Raw genomic sequence first — 25,326 nt, forward strand, 5'->3', positions numbered from 1 at the left:
ACAATTAATTGAAAAATTGAATTTTTTGACAAAACTTTTTTTCAATTTCTTTAGCATATTTTAAACAAAAAAGGTCCCCAGTAATTTTTCTCCCACAGCCATACTTTTTGAGAGAAAAAATTGGTAACGTTTTTAAAAATGCAATTTTTCCAGTTTTTGATGCTAGGTCAGAAGTACCCCATACACACTTTTTTATAATCAGAGTCCACGTCATATTTTTGTAACGTGTATACTATTATTAAAAAATATTTCCAGTTCTTTTAAACAAATACCTTTTGAGTGGGATGAGTTGAAAGTTTAAGGTTTTCCGAGCCATTTAGCAACGGTGGCCGAGGATTTCGCCAAGGCGCGAGTGACGCGGCGGTGTACGCTTAGTCAGCCGCGCGTGCTCGGAAAACCTTGAACTTTCAACTCGTCCCACTCAAAAGCTATTTGCTTAAACGAACTCGAAATAATTTTTTATAATAAGACACATGTTAAGAAAGCATAGCGTGGACTCAGATTTAAAAAAAGTTTATGGTGTATATCTGACAGAGCGTCAAAAACTGGAAAAATCACTTTTTTCAATTTTGCCAATTTTTTTCTCACAAAGTATGGGTCTGGGAGAAAAATTACTAGGGACCTTTTTTGTTCCATCGGAATTGAAAAGGCCACGATACCATACCTGGCTCCCGGACTAAAGCATTGTAAACAGTTTCATACGACAAAAATATGTCTATTTTCGGTTACATTACGTTGGTCTCCTTATCTCTATTTTCTCAAAGGAAATTACTATGGAACAATCCAAAATTGAAATTGTGAACCAAACGACGAGAGATGCGAAAAACAATTTCAAGGAGGAATTGCAGCTTTTAAAAAGTAAAAAAAGCTTAATATCATTTTTTTAAAAGATTTATCATTTAGGTTTTCCTTATCGAAAATGCTATGGAAAATATCGAAAATTCTAATTTTGAGCCAAACGACACGAAATACGGGGGAAAGTTTTTGGAGGAATTTCAGCGTTTACAAATTCCTACAACATTTATTTGAACCATTTTTAAACAGAACGTGCCATTTTGAATTTATTTATCGAAATTCACAGATAAAAGTATGAAATTTAAATAGCACACCGAAATTCGTGAGATATGTAAAAAGTCTAAAAGCAGACTTACAAGAGTTTTTGTATTATCCATAAAAATTCTGTGAAAACAAAAATCCTATTTTTACATAACAAAGCATGATGGGGAAAAATGTCTGAAGAAAGTATATAAAAATTTCTGTAGTAAATCGAGCACGAAGCGCGAGTTTCACGTTGAGAATGTGTACCTTAAAAGGTATGTCAAGCTGACGTAACCACATCTTCAAATCAAGTTAAAACCTATCTCATAATTAAGGGCTCATTTAGTGCTAATTTAATGCCCTATTGCCAAATTTAATACTCCACTATTAAAAAAAAACAGTGGGTTACGCTAGCTTAACGTTAAGCTGACGGAATCCCATGTGAAATAAACGACGAATCGAGTTCTATGCTATCACATAATTAAAGGCTTATTTAATGCTCTCCGAAACCACCAAAAATTATTTTCCAAAGGCCGCCCCTGATACTGAAAAACCACCCTTAATATAAATTATGTACAAATGGTAAATCTGACCATACTGTAATTAAGCACTCATTTAATTCTCATTTAATGCCGAATTACCAAATTTAATGATCCACTACTTTTTTTTAAACCGGGGGTTACGCTAGCTTAACGTTAAGTTGACGGAACCCAATGGGAAATAAACGTTGAATCGAGTTCTGTTCTATCAGATAATTAAAGGCACATTTAATGCTCTCCAAAACCACGAATAATTATTTTCCAAAACCCACCCCTGATACTGAAAAACAACCCTTAATATAAATTATACACAAATTGTAAATCTGACCATACTATAATTAAGGACTCATTTAATTCTTATTTAATTTCCCATAGCCTAATTTAATGCGTCACTATTTTTTTCAAACCGCGGGTTTACGTCAGCTTACCGTTAAGCCAGCGTAACACTTGTTTTTAATAATAAGTGAGTCCTTCTCGCTAAATCTGAATTAGTTAAAATTTAACTAATTCAATTAGTACAATCAATTTTGACTGAAAAATTAGTTACTTTCAAGGTTTTGACTAATGAATTGGTCAACGGGCTACTCTAAGTACCTTACCAATTGAATTAGTCAAAAAAATAACTAATTTTCGTTAGTCATTTCTGAGAACTACCAATTCGTTAGTAAATTTCTAAACATAACCACTATCTACTGCAAGTCGTTGATGCGCAAATACCCATGCGCGTCGCAGTGAAGTGACCATACTCCGTAACCATGGTGATTGATGGGAAGGAAGGGGTCAAGCGCATTGAAGCGTCTATTTTGCAGTCAGTGTAGTTTGTGGAAAGATTTGGAGTTTTTGAGTGAAGTGAAATCAAGTGCGGTTGATCTTTTTTTAAACAAAAATCAGAAGGCAGCAGTAGCGGAAGGAAAATTCTTAAAAGAATACTTTGGTAAGTACATTTTTTTTCAATGCTAGCTTCAAGCACTATACTGCAACGCAAGCGTTACAGGCATGTAACCTTTGTGTACAATCCGAGTTTCGCGATTGTGCTGGCAGAAATTTGCATAATTTTATAGATTTTGCACCTTTTTTTATATATTGCTTCTTCATGTAATATACTATATTTCTTTTACAAACAAAAAATATTTCCTACCCTTAATGTACAGTAGGTATAAATGTAAAGCAAATTTGCCGTTTGCCAATTTGCAAACGATGCCATTTTTTCAGCATTCTTCTAGAGTAAAATCATTCTGATTTTACTTTATCTTAAGAATCTTTTTAGTAATCCCTCTCATTTTTAATCGATCTTGGCTGTCGAGTTGCAGAAGGTCATTGATCCGGAAGTTGCTGCAATTTTGAAAGGTAAGAACAATAAAATTATTTGTAATTTTCACGAAAATTGTTTGCCATATATAAAGTGGAATAGTTCAAATTGAATAGAATAGTATACTCGGTAGTAAGCGTTAAATAGAAAAAAAATTAATATTTTCAGATTTCAGCGTAAAAGTGAAGCTAATTCTATTATTTTGAATACGCGATTTTTCCATCTGTCTAAAATGTCATTATGAAAATAGGATATCTCAGAAACTAGTTTATTTTTATTTCCATAGCGGCCGCCGTAAAGGTTCCTATTCCCCAAAAGAGAACGTGTTTTCAATATATCTAATTTCTTGTAATTGTATCGACAGGTAACCTTACAGAGATGTATTCTATTCCCCAAAAGTGCTTAATTTTTTAGATTATTTGATTTCTTCCAATAGGTTCACAAAATATGTGTGATAAACTGTTTTAATTCCTTCATGTGTAATATAAGTTTTGAAAATTTAATATGTGGACGTCCCCGAACTCTTGTTTTGTGGGATAATAAAAAAAAATTAGTTTTGCTAAATTTGGTTAATGTGTGTGTGTATTTTGAGGTTGTGTGTTACAATTTTCCCCAGATTGACTTTCAAACCACACAATATGTTTTGCCAAAAACTGAGGACAAGCAAAAAAAAAACATTGTAACTAATGCCCCGGAACTAACCTTGTTTTTAGGCAATTGAAAAAGTTTATTTCATAAATAATTTCCAAATACTGAAAAATTAAATAACAGAAAGCTGAAAACTAAGCCTTACATTAAAATAGTGCACATGCATAACATTTTTATTTACTAAAATATAGTTTTTTGTTATTATCTCGCAAAAAAAGAGTGCGGGGATGTTCGTTATACTATTTTATAGCATCTCCGAATACACTTTTTGAAAATTTAAATCCTTATGGACAAAAACCCGAGGGAACTGAATCATTCTGATAATGTACAGTAGCGTGAAAAAGTTTTCGACCAACAGGGTGAAGCCAATTTGTCTAGTTTTTAAGTAGATATTGCAAAAATAGTATAAATTTCAACGTTTTCTTAAATTTTCAATTACTTCCAAAATAGTCCACATTTTCAATGTTCTTGGGCTCATTTTGAAGCTTTTTTAACCGTATCGCAACAGTTTACGAGTATGAATCGCAAAAAATTTATTTTCGAATTGCAAGAACTTGAATTTGTAACAAAAAAGTTGGAAACATTAAAATATTATTTTTAGTTAAGAAAAATGTTAAAATAGTTTGTTTTTTTAAATAATAATATATTTCTGCATTTACAATTACAGATAATTTGAGAGCTTTACCTTTACTACCCGCGATTTTACCCAATACTAATTTCTCAGCGGGAAAAGGTCAGCTGACGACATCAGACAAGGGAAGAATGGAAAAAAGGTTCTTAGAAAATTTATTTACATGTATATATGCATATATATATTGAATTTTCTATTAATTACAGATATAAATATATGATTGAAATTTACACATTTTTCAGGGAAAAGGAAATAGTGGTGCGGAAGTTCGAAAGGAGTGTTACAGGTCATTGTCAACATCGGCGGAATAATCGAAAATCCCCGACAATTGTCTTTTGTGGATTTTGGCGGTGAGAAAATAAATTTTTTTCCTTTTGTTTTGTAATTCACAGTTGTTTTTTCAAATGCATTCCTTTAAATTTCATAGACAAAATAAAAACCTCTCAACGTTGTGTTACTGTTTCAGCTCGGAACCAATATAGACGATTATGTGGCGGATGTTCGCAAAGATGCTTCGACGAACGTCCAGCCGTACATAATCCTTATCAAAGGTGACACCAAGGACCGACTCTTCATACAAGTTGACGGATGTCACATCCAAATTAGTGATCGCGCAAGCTCAATAACTGCGTTTGATTTGCTGTATAAATTGCATTACGTCCTAAACGTGCATTTTGCTTCTTCTCTAACGTTTTTTTATAATTTTATGGAAGTTTATCTTTATAAAACCTCAAAATCGGCAAAGAACTCAGTGAGGTCCTTAGAAACAGCATTAAGAAACTTCAAATCAGCTTCCACTGAACTTTCGGACAGTCTTTAGTTTATTTTTTTTTCTCTAAATAATATTTCTTTTGTACGCTACGATATGTTTCATATAATTTAATAATAATTTATTAATTAAAATAATAATAATTTTAATTAATAATTAATAATAATATTACTGTAATTGTTAATCATAATTAATTACTAAATTAATTATTACCTAATTAATTTAGTAATTACGTGTAAATATCATGGTGCAATTTATAAAATGACTTAAAGCGTTGCTTTAGAAATAAATATATTTCATTTTAAATTTTTGATTTAATTATTTTTAAACTTTGAATAGATTTAGTGAAAACAAGACGGGAAACAAGCAACCAATGGGCGCTTGTGTTACGGGCATGCGCGTCTCTCAGAAAGGGTCTCATTTTTGACTAAGCAATTAGTGAATTTTGACTAACCAATTAGTAGTTTCTCCACCGTCCGCCATTGCGACCGGTGGCGCGCCACGTCCATAGTTTGACTAATTGAATTGGTTAAACGAAAATGACCAATTGAATTAGTTACTTTTGACTAATTGTCAGTTGCTGAGTTCTTGCTTCTACAATTAGTCAAAATTAACTGATAATTAGTTAAATTTAACTAATTCAGATTTAGCGAGTTAATTATTCTCTAAATTCGAACCAGTAAGAGACGTAGATATAATTCAAATCTGTAAGGATATTCGCTGGAAATAATAGATCTCAATAGTTGAAATTTAGACAGTATGCGGTATTAAAAAAAGTTAAGAGTCAATACTTGACTTATTTTCGCGTATCGCCTTAGCGCTCAGCCAGCATAATCCCTGTTTTTTCAAAAAACAGAGGTTTATACTTGTTTAAAAGGCATAAAATTAACCTTTAATGAGCCCACAAATGTGATATGGACAGATTTACAATTTGTGAATAATTTACATTAATCCCTTACTTATGGTATGGGCAGATTTACAATTTGTGCATAATTTATATTAAGGGTGGTTTTTCAGTATTAGGGGTATCTTTTGGAAAATAATTTTTAGCGGTTTTGGAGAGCAGTAAATGAGCCCTTAATTATTTGATAGGACAGAACTCGATTCAACGTTTATTTCATATGGGGTTCCGCCAGCTTAACGTTAAGCTAGCGTAACCCCCGGCTAAAAAAAAATAGTGGAGCATTAAATTTTGTAATGGGGTATTGAATGAGAATTAAATGAGCCCTTAATTATAGTATGGTCATATTAACAATCTGTGCATAATTTATATTAAGGGTGATTTTTTAGTATTAGGGGTGGCTTTTGTAAAATAATTTTTCGTGGTTTTAAAGAGCATTAAATGAGCCTCCAATTATGTGATACGATAGAACTCGATTCAACGTTTATTTCACATGGGGTTCCGTTCGCTTAACATTAAGCTAGCGTAACCCCCGGTTAAAAAATACTGGAGCATTAAATTTGGCAATGGGGCATTAAATGCGCATAGTATGATAAGATTAACAATTTGTGCATAATTTATATTAAGGGTGGTTTTTCAGTATTAGGGCTGGCTTTTGGAAAATAATTTCTAGTGGTTTTGGAGAGCATTAAATAAGCCTTTAATGATATGATACGATAGAACTCGATTAAACGTTTATTTCACATGGGGTTCCGTCAGCTTTACGTTAAGATAGCGTAATCCCCGTTTTTTTTCAATAGTGGAGCATTAAATTTGGCAATGGGGCATTAAATGAGCTTTAAATAAGCCCTTCATTATGTGATATGACAGAACTCGATTTAACATACTTTTCACATGGTGTTCCGCGAGCTTAACGTTAAGCTAGTGTAATCCCTGTTTTTATAAATATAATGCAGCACTAAATTTGGCAATAGGGAATTAAATTAGCATTAAACGAGCCCTTAATTATGAGATAGGTTTCAACTCGATTCAAGGATGTGGTTACGTCAGCTTAACATACCTGGCTTAAAGTCTACAGAGCTTTGATCAATTTAATCTTTAACTATACATCATTACATAGAAAATGTAGTTTGGAAATGTATACAAAAACTGGGATCTAAAAGAGATGTTTTTCCTGAAGTTTTATTCAAGCATTCCGAGTGCAAAGAATAACTATCCGAGTGCAAAGCGCGAGGTAAGTCATTTTCGAGCGCGAACTGTAAGATCCGACAGACGTGCGTCCTAGTTGCGCTCAAATCTACAAGCGAAGTATGTACTTGAAGTTAGGAACGTTCCTATGAACGAAATTAAAGAATTTTTTGTCAAATTTTATTTGGCATTAATCATTTAGGTCTGAGGATGACATAAAATGATATTCCATCGGAAACAAATCTCGAGTTTTTAATGTTTAACTGTCCTTACGGGCAGATTTTTTGTCCTTAGTGCTGAGTGGCCATCTAACCACCGTAGATATTCTCTAGACAGCTGAGGTCTATGGAGAGTTGGGACACGTGAAAGCCAACCTAAGGACTAGCGCTAACCTGAATACGGAAGTCATCACAGCATTTGAGCATATGCTTGACAACGCATGCGTGAAGACTAGCCTCAACTCAAAGTTGTTGTTTGCTGTCAATCGTGAACCCGAAAAAAAAATTCTCTGACAATTATATTGGATAAATTATCTAACCTCCAAATTAAATTTTTTCATTCTACTCAACAATTATTTATAACGCTAAGGGGCTATCCATAAATGACGTAACTATAAATGTACATTTAGGCCACAATTAATTACACAGGTCCAAAAAACAAATTTGTCTGCACAAGACAAGTGACTAGACTATCCGTATGGACTTTGAGCAGCTGAATCTGAATGTGGCCTCAGAATTGGTTTTACACGTCACAGTTTTCCCCTGGATGTATAAAATGGGGGAAACCTAGGGATATTGAGGAAATTATTTTGATAATACCAGTATACGGAACACAAATAAACACAAAAGTTTCCCAATGTTGTACAGGCTTAAAACCGTCAAATTTTTTGGGCTTCCCTACCGAAAGAAATCTCTGACTTTTCTTTAGCGAAATAGCCTGGCCCATTTGAGTCTATAAACAAAGTCGATTTGAAACAAAATAGTCACGGAGATAGTTTGAGAGATTTGGGTCCTTTTCAAGATCCTTTTAGTGGTAGTTTTAAGAGTGGTGCGACGGTAATATAATGTTCCTTTTGTATTCGTCACGTACTGGGCGGGCAGTTATGTACAGTAGTTGGTCGTGGCTAATCCGCCCTCCCTTTTTAAATTTCTCTTCAAATTATTAACACTTTTTTTTAATTGAAGAATTTTCTCATTATACTTATTTATAATTATAACTTATATACTGATATACATTTTTCTAGTTGAATTCAAAAATGTTGTCTTTTTTGGCGTATCTCATTCCATTTACGAGAAACTTTCTATTATTTCCAATTTTAAGCATTAAACAAAAAAAGTTAGATATCTGAAGTCATCGAAACCCATAGATTCCGAATTATTATGTTTTAGGCTGTTAACTATGAAATTAAAAAAAAATCTATTTCTAAATTTGAATCCGAAAGCTTAACAAAGGACCCTTGAGTGTCGGCTACTCTATTGGGACAGCCTCTCTGCTTGTTATTTATGATCGTATTCTAATTCCAATTTCGGAAAGGATATTTTAAAGGCTTCAGACCATTTAAACGAGCTTCCTGGACCTTCAAAAATATCTACCTGAGTGCCTGTGGGGAATTTCTCTGAGATTTTTTGACCTAAAGAATTTTTAGTATATACTCAAAGATTCTTTTCGGTAGGGTTGTACCATTTTCTCCCTAGATGCAAAAATTAGGAGGGATTTTTTGGTCACACACAGAAAAAAAGTACGTGATTTGAGGAGGTACCTTCGCTACAAGAATTTTCATGACCAGTTCAACGAAACTTTCACGATATCTAAATATGATCACCAAAGGTACTCAGTTAAAATCTCAGAAGCCTAGGGTACTTTATCAGCCGTTGATTCATGTCGCCGGCGACATAATCACAATGTTGCCAGATTTCAACTCAGTAAGTCATATCTTTAATATCTTTAATTTAATATTTATTTAATAATCTTTAATATCTTTAATATCTTTAAATCGTGTCAAACATTCTCAATTGAATTAATAATCTAGAATTCGTTGACTAAATTGTTATTTGTTATGAAAGTGCAATGTACAGGTAAAACTTTTCCCGAATTTTCATCTAAATAGTCAAAATTGAAGGCGAAGGCAATTAATTGTAGGTTAGGTCTGTTATTTATTTGCTTAATTGAGCTTTTCGACGTGAAATCAAATTTTATTTCTCGTTAACTGGAAGAAGGTATCATATTTTATTATTTACAATCGAAAATTACTGCTAAACTTGTTTTGAATTTGTGAAAAATGGAATTATCTGATTCCTCTTGTAAGTAATTAACATGAATGTATATGAAATTTAATATAGTCGCCCTTAATGGCGTTTTCATATGCTTGATATATTAATTTTAATACATATGGTTATATTAAATTTAATATTCTTTAACATTGCACTTAACTTTAGTTACTTCCTTAATTCAAGTCAAATCTGAAATTAAGTCGAATATAACTTTAAGTACTTCTTTTTACTGTTTACAGGCTACAACAAAAGTGGTCTCCAGGAGACAAGTGACTAGGATGTGTACATGTATTTTGAGCTGCTTAATTTGAATCTGGTCTCAGGATTTCTTGTACATGTCATAGTTTTCCCGGGACGCGGAAAATAGGGGAAATTTTAGGTATATTCTGGGCGTTATTTTGATAATACCAGTGTACGCGAAAATATACACATGGATGTTATACGAGGTGTGTTCAAAAAGTAAGGTGACTTTTCAATTTTTGCGGGCTACGTACATTCAAGTTTTAAATTTTTTGTTTTGTTGTGTTGGTACACTCGTCACGATCATATGTTCACAGTTTTGACTATATAGCTCGTGTTGTTTTTCTGGCAGAGGCGTAAAAGATTAGAAGGGTTTGGTGTGCTCGGCGATTTTCTTCTTTCGAAAAAAATGGAGCAAAGTATTTGCATTAAATTTTGTGTGAAAAATGGAATCCAGTGCTCTAAGTTCCAAGAAAGCCGAGAGGATGTCGAAGACGAACCTCGCCCTAGACGTCCCAGCACGTGAACAACAGATGAAAACGTTCAGGCAGTGGAAGAAATGCCATGCTATCTTTTCGGACGTTTTGGGCATGAGACGTGTGTCCGCGAAATTTGTTCCAAAACTGCTTAATTTTAATCAAAAGATCCATCGCATGACCATTGCACAGGAGATGTTGAATGAAGTCAATAATGATCCTGATTTTTTTAAAAGGGTTATAACTGGCCCCCAGTGACTTTTTTCTTTTCCCAAAACTGAAGAGATCCATAAAAGGACATTGATTTTCAACGATTGAGGAGATAAAAACTGCATTGCTGAAAGAACTCAAGGCTATACCACAAAATGATTATCAGAAGTGCTTTGATGATTGGAAGAAGCGTTGGCACAAGTGTATTATATCTGAGGGGGATTACTTTGAAGGGGACAACATAAATATTGAGGAATAAATGAATATTTTTTGAGAAAACCATAAAGTCACCTTATTTTTTGAACACACCTCGTATTCCTAAGTGTAGCGACTTGTATTGTAAACTGGTAAAAATTTTCTAGTGTGCCTTCTGTTTTTCGCACATGTCTTAACTGTCCCTAGAGGATCTCTTGGGCATAGTGTATTGATGAAAGAATAAAAGGGTAGAATTACGGTAAAAATTACATACAAATCTTTAACCTCGATCATCCGGCTACTTTGCACCGAAAACACTACTCGTGGACGTTCAGACGCAAAAATGTAGGTTTTCCTGCTTTCCGATTTTATTTGACAACTGAAGCATCATTTTTTGAATGCATTGCATTGCAGTGGTTAACTTTTATAGCGCAGATAGTAATTGTATGAGATAACCTAATTGTTTTACATACTTCGATTTTTCTGTTTCCACAACTCGAATAAATCGCAAACGTCCTTTTAAATGTCAGAATCAAAAATTTAAAACTGATAAAAGTCATGAAGACATGCAGGAGAAAGAGCGTTTGAAATTACGCGATTTCAAAAAAGATTGTCGTTTCCACATCAAATTAAGAAACTTCTTGTCGGATGCGCTCCTTAGAAAACAAATACAAAAAACACAATCTAATGAAGGGAAGTGCCCGCAAAATACGTAGCTTGCCCTCCACCTACGTCGGTATGACAAATTAGACCAGACTTTAATTATTTTTAATTATCAATCTATTAATGGTTGAATCATTTGCTTAGCACCTAGAAATTAGCACACTCTGGACAACATTTAAAATTTATGAAAAAAAACTAGTTCTCTGATACTAGTTTACAAACAAGGAAAAGGTTATGTCGTTGACAGCATATATTTCTATAAAGAAATGATCTGCCATAAAATTTTTATAAAACTTGAAAGTGTATAAATACATATTCTTAGAGATTCTCTGCTAATTCCGATAAAATCCAAGGTTTCAGTAGCAGTACAGTTATTTACTCGAAGCATTTTTTTACCGACTCAACTTATCTGGATTCTATTTCTCAGTTTCCTGGTTTATTATTAAAGATCCAACGGAAATCGTAAACAAGTTTTCCTCGTGTGTTAAATTTCGTGCAACTTGATTTTTCCACCAAAATAATAAAATGCTCAACTGTATTACATATTTAAATCAATTACATACCCTAATTATAAATTTTTGTGGTTATTGAAGTACCAGGGTATATATTTTGAAGTAAAGAAAAAATAATCGGCTAAAGGTAAAGAGATGTTTGTGCCTTAGTTGTAAATAAGTACATATTACGTATTTCATTACATATTACATAAAAGTTCAAAGACTCGACTTATCGGCTATTCCCAGATTATGGTTCTTTGCATACAAATCCACTGGCAATAAAAGCAAAGGATCGTTCTATTTTTGTCTTTGACGATTACTATGCAAAAATAGCAGGAGGCATTTAAATGGTAGACCGTAAGGTAAATAAGTCACACACCAAAGTAGTTCTCAACGGAAGAGCTATTTACAAGTTTGTTTGTGCAATGAATCTAAGATTCACACACCTAGTCTTCACAACTCGACCTTCTGTTCCTAAAGCCCACTAGAACGTAAATTGTACAGTGCTACTCTAGTTGCCAAAAATAATCTCAATTTAGCCTCTCATCCTTATCTATTACTCTATTGACTTTGCTTCTCTTTTTGCGACTGATCAACTCGGAAGAATTATATCCAAAAACCGAAATCTTGAAGATATTCAAATTAAGAAGATCAAGTTTTGTAACTTTCGAGTAACCAGGGTGTCGAATTGGCCGGGAAATTACCAGGAATTTTATTGACCGAGGATTTTAATCTTTTCTGTTGATTTAGAAAGGTTATTTCTACTTTTTTATAGTTGCAGGGCATATGAGTGTGTTTATTAGGTTACGGATTTATTTCCTATTTTACGCTTTATGGACCTTACATTTTTCAGATTATCTCAATTTGTTCTAATTGTATTATAATTTATTATTGTAGAAGAGTACTTATTTTTGTTGATCTTAGTTAGTAGTTGTTCTCATGCTCCCAAAGAGTTTTTATTGTAATATGAAATTAAGAATTCATTTTGAGATACTCAATATTGATACATTTATAAGTTCACGTGCAACTTTCATTTAATGCACTTGACTCAATCTAGAAAATGTAAGAATTTTACCGTGAAAACCCGAGAAATGACCGCTTGCTTTTATTAATTGAAAAGAGAGCTTAGCATACGATTTAAAGAGTATAGCGTTCCTTGAATCGGTTTTTGTAAATTTTTTAAGCTTCTATTGTTTGTGAGAGAAAATTTTTTTTTTCATTTATAAGAAAAAACCTTTTGCAAATTTGTTCCTCTGATATTTTTTCGCCTACTTAAGTTTGATGATCGAATTGATGATAGCTCAAGCATACAGAAACAATCATTTTCTCAATTTTGTCAAAAAATTGATTTATCACGTTTTGTTCGCTAACTCCTTATTTGTCTGACTTGGAACAGGGAATTAGAAAAAGTAATTATCGTTTTTATTTGATGAAAAGGAGTTTCGGTAAAAAAATATAATTTCTCTTGGAACCGGGAATTTGTTTAAAAGAATTATAATTCGGATTTAGTAAAAAGGAATTTTAAAAAATCCCTCTTTTAAGTCGTGATTCGTCACAATTTGAAAGTTCCCCCTTCTAAATCTAAGATAAAGAAAGTAGTATTTCAAAGAAGAAATATTTCTGAATTATAATAGAAATTTTGTTTGCATTTGTCGTAGCGAAATCATATTTTTTAAATTAAAAATTCAACTAATTGGTTAAAAGTTAAACTCTTTCGTTAAAAATAATTTTTTTTTTTAAAGACTTATAATTTTAATTCATAATTTATATCTGGTTGAAAATTGATATCTTGCATTTAAAAATTATAATATTTAAATATATGTACTTTGTGGAAAATTTATCTCTTTTTTTTGTAGAAAATTAATCTTTATGTTTGAAAGTTAATCTTTTTGGCATAAAATTCAACTATTCCAGTTAAAGATTTATCGTTTTTAGTTAAAAATGCATTAGTTTGGTTGGAATTAATTTTTTCCTAAGTGAAAAGTACGTATTCCATTTTCAGTTGGAAATTGATCTTTTCTAGTTCAAAAATCAACAATTTTGATAACAAATTTTCTTTTGTAAATGTACCTGAAGTTCCGAACGTTCAAATGAACGAAATATTTTTCCACATTTCTATTTTTCCCATAAATATTGTTCCAACTGTAATTTGAAATATGCATTATAATTATTTTCCAATAATAAATTATTTCCAATATAAATAAACAAACACTTAGCACTTTTTTGGATTAAAAAATCGTCAGTAACAAATTTAATTCACTTGAACGTTCAGAACTTCAAGCACATCTTTTGGAATTGATAATTCAACTATTTCATTGAAAATTCACATATTTTGTTACATCTATTTTTTTTTTGTAGAAAATTTTTTTTTTCTTTGAAAGTTAATTTTCTTTTCAAAAAATTCTTCTTTTTGCTAAGAAATGGATGTATTCCAGTTTAATATTTATCATATTAGTTGACACTTTATTTTTTAGATTAGAAATAAAATGATTTGATTGAAAGTTAAACTTTTTTGTTAAAAATGATTTTTTTGAAAGATTGATCGTTTTAATTAAAAATTCATTTGTTAGGCTGAAAATTCTATTAATCCATATGAATATTTCACCATTTTAGTTGAAAATTCGTCTATTTGGGTGAACCTTAATTTTTATAATACTAATTTAGTTATTCAATTTTGGTTGAAAAACTCTCTTTTTTAGTTGAAAAATCCATCTTTTTGGCTTAAAATTAAAAAAATCAAGTTGAATATTTACGATTTTGTTTTAAAATTCATCTCTTTGTTTGTAAATGTTACTATTTTCCTGAAAGTTAGTTTTTTTAAGTGATTTTTTTACTTATGCTTATTTAAAATTTCATAGTTGTAGTTGAACATTCATCTGTTTGGCTACACATTATTTTTTTAAACTTAAAATGTAATTGGTTAAGTTTTGGTGGGCAATTTTGTTGTTAGTAAAAATGATTTTTTTCTTTAAAAAATCAATTATTTCAGTTAAAGATTCATAGTTTTGGTTTAAAATGATTATTTTTTTAACTAAAAATATTACTATTACGTTTTTGGTTGAAAATTACTATTGTTGTAATTTAAAATTCACCTGTTTGGTTGTAAATTTATCTTCTTTAATTAAAAATTACACTATTTCGTTAGAAACGCATGTATTTTGTTGAAAAGTGGTCTTTTTTGACAGAGAATTAATCTTTTCATTTGAATTTGAATCTTGTTTAAAAATGTTTTATTTCAGTTGAAAATTGTACTATTCTTTTGAAAATCCGTTTTTTGTTGTTGAAAATTAATTTTTTCATCTGAAAGTTTAACTTACATTTTTTGTAAAAAAATTGATATTCTTAAGTGGCAAATTTAAATATTTGTTTAAAAATTCATTTATTTTTCTTTGTCAGAAATATTTTTAACCAAAATTGCTCTGCTAGTTGTATAAATTAAAAAAAAAAAAGATTAGATAAATTTCTATTATCAAATATTTATAAAATATGAAAGGTTTCAATTTGGGAAACCACATTTTGAGCAGCTCATGGAATTGAAAAGCAACGAAATTTGTAACGTAAAAAAAATCCAGTAAAAATCAGCTTAAAAATTGTGAATATTTTCAAAGTCTAATCCATTTTTCATTTTCTTCTTCGATTTAAAACTGATTGTAAAAGGTGAGACGAAAGTAATGTACCGCATTAGTCTTTCTTAGAGATTCTGAGTCCCTTTACTAGGATGGTTCTTATTACTTAGGGTAAACAATTTTTTTTACAAAATGCTGGACACCCACCCTCTAGTTTCATGTGGCCACATGAAACACAGATGTCTTGATGTTTGTATCCCAATTGGATAATTTGTATTTAGAAATCTTGCAGCAACCTTTAATTTTGTCGTGTATTTATATGGGGAAAATGTTCCCAAAAATGTGATATTTTTGCATTTTTTGAGAAAAATTAGTTAAAATTTAGTTAAGACATGTTTTTGTTAAAAAATAAATAGTGATGTGTAAAGCACAAGATTTGATAAAAATTGACAATACACACAATTTGAAAAAAATCATAAATTGTGGCTCATAAAATTCTCGGAAAAATCAACATTTATAATTTCTATTCAAATTGTATTTTATTTTACAACTTTATTTTTCGTTTATACACTTCATGCTATCCCGTAATATGCAAACTTGAATATAATTGTCATAAATGCGATATCTTCGAAATTATATCTACCGATATATTCTGTTTTTGGATGTACTGTTTCCAAAGTCAGATCCGCTTTTTTATTACCTTACAAAATTATTAACAATCTTGATAAGTTTTTCTACAACTTACATATTTTAAAAACCCAGATTTTTCACATTTGAATTCAGCGCATCAAAAACGGGAAGTTGAAGTCTCTCGGACTCCGCACTTTTATTTTTTACTGTTCCTGTGAACTCGTTTTTAATTCTTTTCACCGTGGCGCACTAAAGATAAAATTTTATTATAATAAAGTAATAAAAGCCCAACTAACAGAAAATTTGTCATTCTTTCGCAAGGTTACCTCAATTATCGCCGTTTGAAAATAAACACTTTGTACATAGACAAAAAAATAATTGGGAAAATTACATTATTAGGGGTAGGAGTGTAGAAACTTGGTGAAACGTTTTCGACCTACAGGCCACCTACAGATCGTATTAGGATCCAAAAAGCCTTAGGGGCACTTTTATCATACTGAACTCGCTAGACCCTTCGTGAAAGTTATCCCAATTAGAAGGTTTTGACTCAATTTTCCCCACATAAAATATTTGAGAAACTTCCAAAACTTCTGCAAGTCAACTAATTAATATTCGGTCGGGTTAAAAATTACAGGGCATCCTCTTCTCATGGAAACTTACAAAACTAGGAGATAGGGGCCGACATCTCGGAAATTTAAAAATAAGGGCCACCCTATTCCATTGTAAAAGAATAAATTGTAGAATTTGCTTTCCTTCTAAAACTGTTTTCGCTGTACTGTAGCGTTTTCGTTTTCCGTTTTTTCTATGGGTGGTGCGATGTACAATGCAGGCAAGGATGGCAGCAAGGTGACGACAGTGGTGGCGACTGCTGGAGCTGGATCAGACCGTCCTCAGGAAGTCTCGTACACGGACACCAAGGTCATCGGCAATGGCAGCTTTGGAGTCGTCTACCAAGCGAAACTGTGCGATACAGGGGAGATGGTCGCTATCAAGAAAGTTCTTCAGGATAAACGTTTTAAAGTAAAACTCCTCTCCTTTTTATTTCATTAGCTAAAACAAATTCAACTGATATACATTTACTTTTTATAACTGAAACCTTCAAGGTAGAATCAGCCAATTTAATATTCTTAGAGAAAAGTACATTCCATTTTTTCTGTAGCGTCGTATTTCTATAAAATTCATAATTAGTTCCTATCAAGTCTAAGAATCACCTTTGCAATAAACAAAATTCAACTAATCTTTTTTTTATATTAGTGCATTCTTTAATACCAACTTTCTAAAAATTGATCAAGCTTTCACGATTCCATCTTGCATAGTGATTAAAAACATCTTTTCTTCGGATTTCAGAACAGGGAGTTACAAATAATGCGGCGCCTAGAGCACTGCAACATCGTGAAACTCAAGTATTTCTTCTACTCTAGTGGTGATAAGGTAATTATTTTCACATCTTAGCTCCGCAAATATTGATATCATAAAATAGGTCCTATTGGAATTCTTTATAAGTCCCAAGTGTACAATAGCAGAGTGGCCACTGAACTGGGAAATGTGAATTCACATTTAAAGGAAAACTTTGTCTAATTTTCAGTTTAAAAAATCTTAAATCTCCTTTAAGGCTAGTGTTAAATTTTTATTTTTAAACTTAAAATCTTTCATTTTGCATTTCTTATTCCTAAAGCTTTTCACAACGAAATATTTCAGTTTTTAAACTGCTTATTTTGATTATTTTAATGTTCAATTTTTCCCTTATAAATCTCTCGATTAATCGTTCGTTTTCCAGTCAAGAAATTCACAAATACTTTTTTCAACGCTTGGACAATTTCAAATTAAAAGCTTAGGAAATTTATTGAACTGTTTTAAATGATAAAAAGGTTCCGAATCGAATATTGTAAAATCGTAGGACTAAATACTAGTTTCACCAACATTAATAGTTGCTAAATATTAGTAAATATTAATACTTGCAAGTGTAAACTCATGTAAACGTGCAAAATCTAATAAGATCTAATTTAAGGTTTTTAAATGAGACAGTTTCAAATAATATCAACTTGCAACATTCATGATTAAAGAATTACAATTTGAAACATTCAAAATTAGTCTTTAATATTTGACGCATCAATACTTGAGTAATTTATTTAATTGTGAATGGTGAAAATTGCAGTGCTCAATTTTCCATTTTGAAATATAAACAAGTTTTGTATTGTTGAATTTCATAAGTTTAAATTCTGCAATTGAAGTTTTAAACGTTTAGTTTGACAAATTGCTGTTCTTATTTTTAGATTATAATCTCAATGAGATTGAAAATGCTTTTTAACAGACAAAAGATTCCAGTTTTTGTTTCTAGGTTAAACTCGTTATTAAAAATAAAAAATTTAATTTTTCGATTCAACGATCGAAGCGCGTGCCGCGCACATAGCGCACAATGAGAACGTACACTAAAAATAAAAAATAAAGGTTTCCGAAAACATTACCTGTACCTGTGTAAACAATCTAGGCGCTAATTTTTTATCTTGCGTAAGACGAACATTTTATTTATAATTGTTTACTTACTCCTTGGGGCAATAGCTTTGGCTAACCGAACGTCAGAAAAGGAACACACATTGGGTTTTGTAAGAAAAAAAACTTTTTTTTAACATACTTTTTGTTTAGAAGTACACTAACTTCGGAAATAATCGTCACACGATCAGCGAAAGTAGTTACTATTAAAAATCACTGCTGACTTTGAAACGTTATTAATCGTTCAAAAATGAAGTGAAAAACTTTTTAAAACAAACTTTGAAATTCTTATTAAATTATGCATCAATTGAGCCCTAATAGCGATATTTTGGACTTTTTGGAGAGAATATACCAACTCGGTAATATAAAAAAAAATCAAGAATTTCTCGAATTTTTTACCTCGATTTCAACTTGTGGCATGACCTAGGAAAGATGTATAAAAAATATCAAATTCAGAAGCGTGTCTGTGCCGAGTTTCAGTCACTTTAGCAGCCAGTCTGACCGTCTGCGGTGCTCACCGGCTGAGACTCGATGCAGACACGCTTGGACATTTATTGTCATATCTTGGGAACCCCTAAATATTTTTGAAGTTTTATTGGCTTAAATTGAAGATGAGATTTCTCAGATTATGTCTTGTTAATTTCAAATTTTTCTATAAGTATGCTTAGCATACTTATACGAGTAGAAGTTAAAAAACGAAATTTGAGAAATTCTCGGCGCCCACCGCTTTCGTGGTCGACAGCAGTAATCGCCGACTGAAACTTGACATTTGAGACTTGGACATTATTAGTCATATCTCGAGTACCGTGAAGATTTAAACAAATTTTTATTGGATTGAATTAAAGATAAAACTTCAAAGAATAAGTCGTGTGAATCTGGGAGTTTTCCTGCATAATTTCTTAGGTTATGCTGCAAATTAAAGCCGAGGTACAAAACTCTAGAAATTCTTGGATTTTTTTTAGACGGCTTACTTGGTATATTCTCTCCAAAGGATCAAAGATGTCTCTATTAGGTTTTACTTGACGCATAATTAAATAAGATTTTCAACGGATTTTTAAAACAGTTTCTCGTTCTATTTTTGAAGGAGTAATCACTTTCAAAGCCAGCAATGATTTTTGATAGTACTTTCGCTGATGGTACCGAAATTTTTCCGTAGTAGGATACCTTTTTATTATTTTTAGAAACCTTTTTCAGTTTTGGTGCAATAGGAAAATAAAAATTTAGAATTCATTAAACTAAACGCTTGAAACTTCAACCCAACCAATTTCGAACTGTGCATGTCATAGTCAATATATTTTTGATCGGAAATCTCATAAATCTTAGTAAAAAGCGTTCAATTTATAACATTTTAACAATAATTACATAGGCCAAAATGGTTTTGTTGTTGGAAAGTGGAGGGTCTTTTCCGAAGTAATTTTTTACGTAGAATCCGAATTCAGGGTCAGAATTGGCCCAGCACATCAGGATTTTAAGATATTTGAGGTTATGTACCCAAAAAATGGCGTTTTTGGCTACTTTTAAAGCTGTGTACAGAAGACACCAAATTTTTTGGCATTTTTTCTTTAGTTTTATCATATAGTACTGCTCTTTCTCTTTAATTTGAGATCTCGTAATTTCAAATTGGCGTAACTTGGTAAACAAAAATGGTAATTAAACTCTGCGACTCTCAAATTAAAGAGAAAGAGCAGTACTATATGATACAACTATAGAAGAAATCCCTAAAAAATTGGTGTCTTCTGTACATAACCACAAAAGTAGCCAAAAACGCCATTTTTTTGTACATAACCTCAAATATCTTAAAATTCTGATCCCGGATTCGGATTCTACGTAAAAAATTACTTCGGAAATGACCCTCCACTTTCCAACAACTGACATGACCCCATTATTTGCAGGCCTGTGTTATAGTTCGCAGTCTTGAATGCATGATACTAAAATGGTTTAATGTCAAAATCATAATGGCCCTGCTTTGATAGTTTGAATTTTTTTTATCTCTGAATAGATATATTTAAACAGCTTTACATTTAAAATTGTTCAATTTTGAGTCTAAATTTAATTTGGTGTTGTGTAATTCTGAGCACGTCCAGTTAAAAAAAAAATAATTTTAAACTCTTCTATTTTGTAAATGTTTAATATGAAACATTTACAATTTCAGAATTAAAATTATACGAATTAGAAGGCTTCTAATTTGTGATTGTGCATTATTAAACTTTGAATTTAAAACTGCTGAATTTTAAATACCTATTTGAATTTTATTGATATTAAATATAAAATGCTTCGAATGTAGAAGAGTTCTACAATTATTGTTGCATACAGGAACGAAGTAAGGTATTACCTGGGAAATTACCAAAACCAAATTTTCTTAGATTTTAGTGGCCATTCTGAATAATTTAAGGATAATAGTTTCAAAAATTTAATTCTCTTTCTATTTTATTCAATGAACTTTATATTTCGTGTTTAAATTAAAAAATTCTAAACCCTCTTTTAGCCTGGATTAAATTCGAAATGAATATTTGTGAATAAAATTGCATCCTTATAATGAAGAAACTTTCAATTGAATCTTCATAATTTAAGTTTTGGTTTAACGCATGCGTCATTGTTATGTTATTTTGTAGAACGTCTTAAACGCAACTAATCCAGTTTTTCACGTGGACGTAAGTTGGAGCGTACCCAGTAGCTAAAGAGATTTCCTTTTGATCAGAGGTCACAAATGGTGGCCACAAATGTTTAACTTTTAATTACACATATGTATACCATCCTTTAAAAAAATTCTGTCCCCAGAGTTTCAATGAGACATGTTCAATTCAGATGCTAGGTTTATTTAAAAATTTGGTTAAAAGTGTCCACATTTGCCGACCTTTGTTTTTGATGAGTTCTAGGCAATCACGCTTGTACACAGATACGAACAGAATTTTTAAAAATCTGTTATGAATATACAAAAGCACATTCCGCAAAACTCTTTGGGGTTTCATTTTGAATTTAGTAATTAACGCTGCTTCGCTAGAGATAGAATGTTTTGCACGTATAGCGTGTCTGCAACTCAGATACACTTTTTGCTCAGAATCGTCTACCTTTTTGAAATCAACAGCGGAGGTTTTTTTTAACATTAATTACTGCTGCGTGCCTTTGAGACACACTCGCTTTTCTCGACTCAGCTTTCTTTTTACATGAATCATCTTGATTGACTATTTTCTTTTTATTGTAGAAGGACGAGGTTTACCTCAATCTAGTCCTGGAGTATATCCCTGAAACCGTGTACAAAGTTGCCCGACACTACAGCAAAAGCAAACAGACGATACCAATCAGTTTCATTAAGGTAAGTACAGCAGTTTCATAAAAATTATTTTCTGTTTTTCAGGACTTTCAACCATTTTTCCTTCAAAAATCACTCATTTGAAGTATTCTTTTTCACTGCAACACTGTAGCATTTCTTCATACTTATTTAAAAATGTCCTAATTACAATATTTAGGAAATAATTTGCGACGAGAGCAAACAATTATAATTAATATTTAATTACTTAATCCTCACAGCTTCGGCTTAATTTAAAAACTACAAATTAAATTATTATTAACAGTAAAATCCACCGACCCACTTGTTATTTTATTTAATGCCGGGCGCTTTAAAACAATTTTGGTTTGAAAGCAATTCAAATTTACATGCACTCAAATTATATGAATTTAAAATTTAAAAGCGATTATAGGATAAAAGCAATTTAAAATTAAATTTAACAACATTCACATTACAAGCGGTTCGAATTTAAATTGAAAAATGTTAATTACATTATAAAGAGTTTCGAATTTAAATTTAATATCTTCAAATTTTGTACGTTCAACTGATAAGAACCAGGTTGTCAGTATGGAGTGGCATCTAATTTTGTAGTATTAAATTTAATTGCAATTGACAAATGTTGGTATTTGTCAACCGAATATATAACGCATTGAAATTCGAAAGAAAGACTAATTTCCAAAGCAATTTTTCACTGGCAAAATTCTAATTCGGCCTTGAGAGACATTGAAAGGAAAATTGGAATAAAAAGTTTCACTATGTGTGCATTCAATTTATGAAGCATTACAAACTTTTAGACATAAAAACTAAAAATGATTAAAATTGAGAGGCACGTTCTTAAATCAGTCGAAATTTTTAATAAAATATTATCTTTTTGATACATAAAAATTAGAATACATTATATACCATTTTTTAAGTATTCGTGAAGCTTAAAATTTAAATATGCAATCCAAGCTAAATAATTAAATTGTGCATCACAACAATTTTTAAGCATTTTATTTCGGAAGCATTTATATAATCCAAATTGGAAAGCATTTCGAATTTGATGGCAAGAGAAAATAAATATTATGTTAATTTAAAAGAAATACAATTTTGAATGTATAATATTATAATAAGGATATAAAATATTTATGAAAATGAGTGTACTAAACAAACACAAAATGAGATAAAGTGTCAAATGAAGGCAGTGAGCTTTTATCATCCTCGTTTTCTCTGAGTATTGTTGCGAAATTACCTTTTTTTCCTTAAAATTTCCCTATTTCTTTCGTAAGGCGGTTTGTGAAGCTTGTTTACTAAACATATTGCGAGTTTTTTCATTCAGAAACATACTAATATTATTTTGGAGGGGTTATTCAAATGATTAGGATGCATCTAAGCGACTACAAGGAAGACTTCAATCATTTAATTATAATACTAGTGTTTAGCGAAGTTTCAAAATTTCTGTTGCCTTTTTTACAAAATAAAAAATTAATCTACAGTAAAAATATCTGGTCTGTAATTATTAATCACATATATCCCTAAATAGGAATTCTCAAAATTAAGCGATAATGACAAAATCATTGTATGAATGATGTGTTCATACTAATTGTTTGGATTAACCAGGAGAGGAGATCACGCCTTCGGGATCACCGAATTTTTTCTGCCTTCACAGAGTGAAAGTAGATCAAAATCCATTAAGTGCGTGTTTTTTATTTTGATCCATGGGCCTTGGTTTACGAGATATCGAGGTGTGAATATGTACGCTTAATGAATCTTAATCTTCTTTTATCCTGTAAAGACAAAACAAATTGGTGATCCCAAATGTGTGACTTCTTCTTGAGTTGAGGAATCCAAAAGTGATTAGTAAAGATGCATATTTTAGATTTGAAGCTATTTATAAATTGGTAAAAGTCTGTCCCCGACGTTTTTAGTTACGTTTGTAACATTCACATTTTGTGAAAGAACTAAAAAAACCATTCAAAAAATCTTTTAAAAATACTTTTAAATAAATAAGTACAAGAATTTACATACTTGTAACCTTCTTTAGATTGAGTTCAGGAGAACGACAGTTCATAAGTGAAAAACAAATAATTGTATAAAGTGTAGCAGATTTGACTATAGTCTTGATTCAAATTTTCCATAATATCATTGAATTCGTTCAGCTTCAGATTAATTGAACTAAATGAAAAGAATTCAATCAAATAAAAAATTTTTGAAACAATTTACCTAACTTGAGTAGCGGTGAACCCCTCAATTATTTTTAAAATTGGGATTGGATTACAACTTGAATTGACCTTTTCATTTTAGCTGTATATGTATCAACTATTTCGTTCACTGGCGTACATCCACTCACTGGGCATCTGCCACAGAGACATTAAACCCCAAAACTTGCTTCTGGATCCAGAGACTGGAGTGCTTAAACTCTGTGATTTCGGTTCAGCCAAGCTTCTGGTCAAAGGAGAACCCAATGTGTCTTACATTTGCAGTCGCTATTATCGCGCTCCTGAGCTCATATTTGGTGCTATTGATTACACTACAAAAATCGGTAAGTTTATATTTCTTAAAGTCTCAAACTATTAGAAATTATGATATTAGGGTGGTCCAAAAATGCATGGCAAAATTTTTTTGCATGCTAGAGGGCCGCGATCCCCCCCATTTTATTCTAAATCCGAAAAAAAATTACCTAATTTTTTAATTTTTTAATTTTAACAGGTGCCGGTTTTGACTTGAAGTTTCCCATGTAAAATGCATGGGAAAAATCACTTTTTGAGTATTTAGAATAATTTTTTAAGGTTTAAAAAATGTGATGGGAAAGTATGGGGGCCTGTAGAGAATTATCCAACGAAGAATGTCATCTACCAAACATATCGGTTTGCCACCCCTAACACACCCCCACGAGTACCTGAAAACTACCCTTAAAACAAAAAACGTCAATTTTTCATGAAGTCGACATTTTGAAAACTTTATTCTCGTCTTTTTTTACTTAAAATTAATTATATTGGTCTACTGGAATATTTATTATCATTGGTTAATTAAGTTTTAATTATTTAAACCAATGAAATTTATTTAAATAATTTTTTTCTCGAAAATTTGTTACGTCCCTTAAAAATTATTACTATTAGTCTAGTGAGATATTTATTAACATTGATTCATTTATTATTATTATTTAAACAAATGGAATTTGTTTAAACAATTTGTTTCAAAAATTCATTTTTTCTTTAAAAATTATTACTATCGGTCTAGTAGAATATTTATTAACATTAGTTCATTAATATTCAATTGTTCTAACAAATGGAATTTTTTAAAATAATTTTTTTCATAAAAAATTATTCATATATCTTCAGTGGAATAATTACCAACATTGTTCATGATAAGAAAAATTATAATTGGGAAAGTAGAAAAAGCGGTGGTGTGTGTATACAGAAGAAGAGGGGAAGAGGAAGGCTGGAGAGTAATAAGGTGGTGGATGGAGGAAAAGAAGGAAGAATTGGTTTTCATAGGAGGGGACTTAAATGCATGGACTGGCGAACAAGGGGGAGGGTTATGGGATGAAGAAAAGGAGGCATTTATAAGGAACTCCAAATATAGAGAGTCGGACAGGGAGGGGAGTAAGGTACTAGACATGATAGGAGAAACAGGATGGTTTATATTCAATGACAATATGAAAGGAGATGAGGAAGGGGAGATCACATTCATAGGAAAGGGAGCAACAGTAATAGACTAAATCTTGGCTGAAGAAAGAATGCGGCATATGATAGGGAGTATGAAGGTAGGGAATGAGATAGGGTCCGAGCACTTCCCGGTCAT

At 31.4% G+C, this 25,326-nt stretch overlaps 1 protein-coding gene and 1 long non-coding RNA gene across 5 annotated transcripts in view; both read left to right on the top strand.

Moving 5' to 3' along the window:
• LOC117168313 (glycogen synthase kinase-3 beta-like) overlaps window positions 1-25,326 on the top strand; it is a 139,989-nt gene that overhangs the window by 102,386 nt on the left and 12,277 nt on the right. For 3 of the 4 annotated variants that reach the window (XM_033353885.1, XM_033353882.1, XM_033353881.1), the window contains exons 2-5: window positions 16,597-16,787; window positions 17,115-17,198; window positions 21,460-21,570; window positions 23,827-24,064. In XM_033353885.1, the coding sequence (XP_033209776.1) occupies window positions 16,597-16,787; window positions 17,115-17,198; window positions 21,460-21,570; window positions 23,827-24,064 (624 nt within the window). Of the gene's footprint in view, window positions 1-16,575; window positions 16,788-17,114; window positions 17,199-21,459; window positions 21,571-23,826; window positions 24,065-25,326 lie in introns of all 4 variants that reach the window. The other variant, XM_033353884.1, reaches the window with a different exon arrangement.
• On the top strand, window positions 2,393-5,007 carry LOC117168314. The gene is made up of 5 exons (XR_004466479.1): window positions 2,393-2,511; window positions 2,888-2,924; window positions 4,202-4,307; window positions 4,408-4,515; window positions 4,632-5,007. It is a non-coding gene; the product is annotated as an uncharacterized LOC117168314 (long non-coding RNA).

The sequence above is a fragment of the Belonocnema kinseyi genome, chromosome 2 (genome assembly GCF_010883055.1).
Source record: "Belonocnema kinseyi isolate 2016_QV_RU_SX_M_011 chromosome 2, B_treatae_v1, whole genome shotgun sequence".
NCBI lineage: Eukaryota > Metazoa > Arthropoda > Insecta > Hymenoptera > Cynipidae > Belonocnema > Belonocnema kinseyi.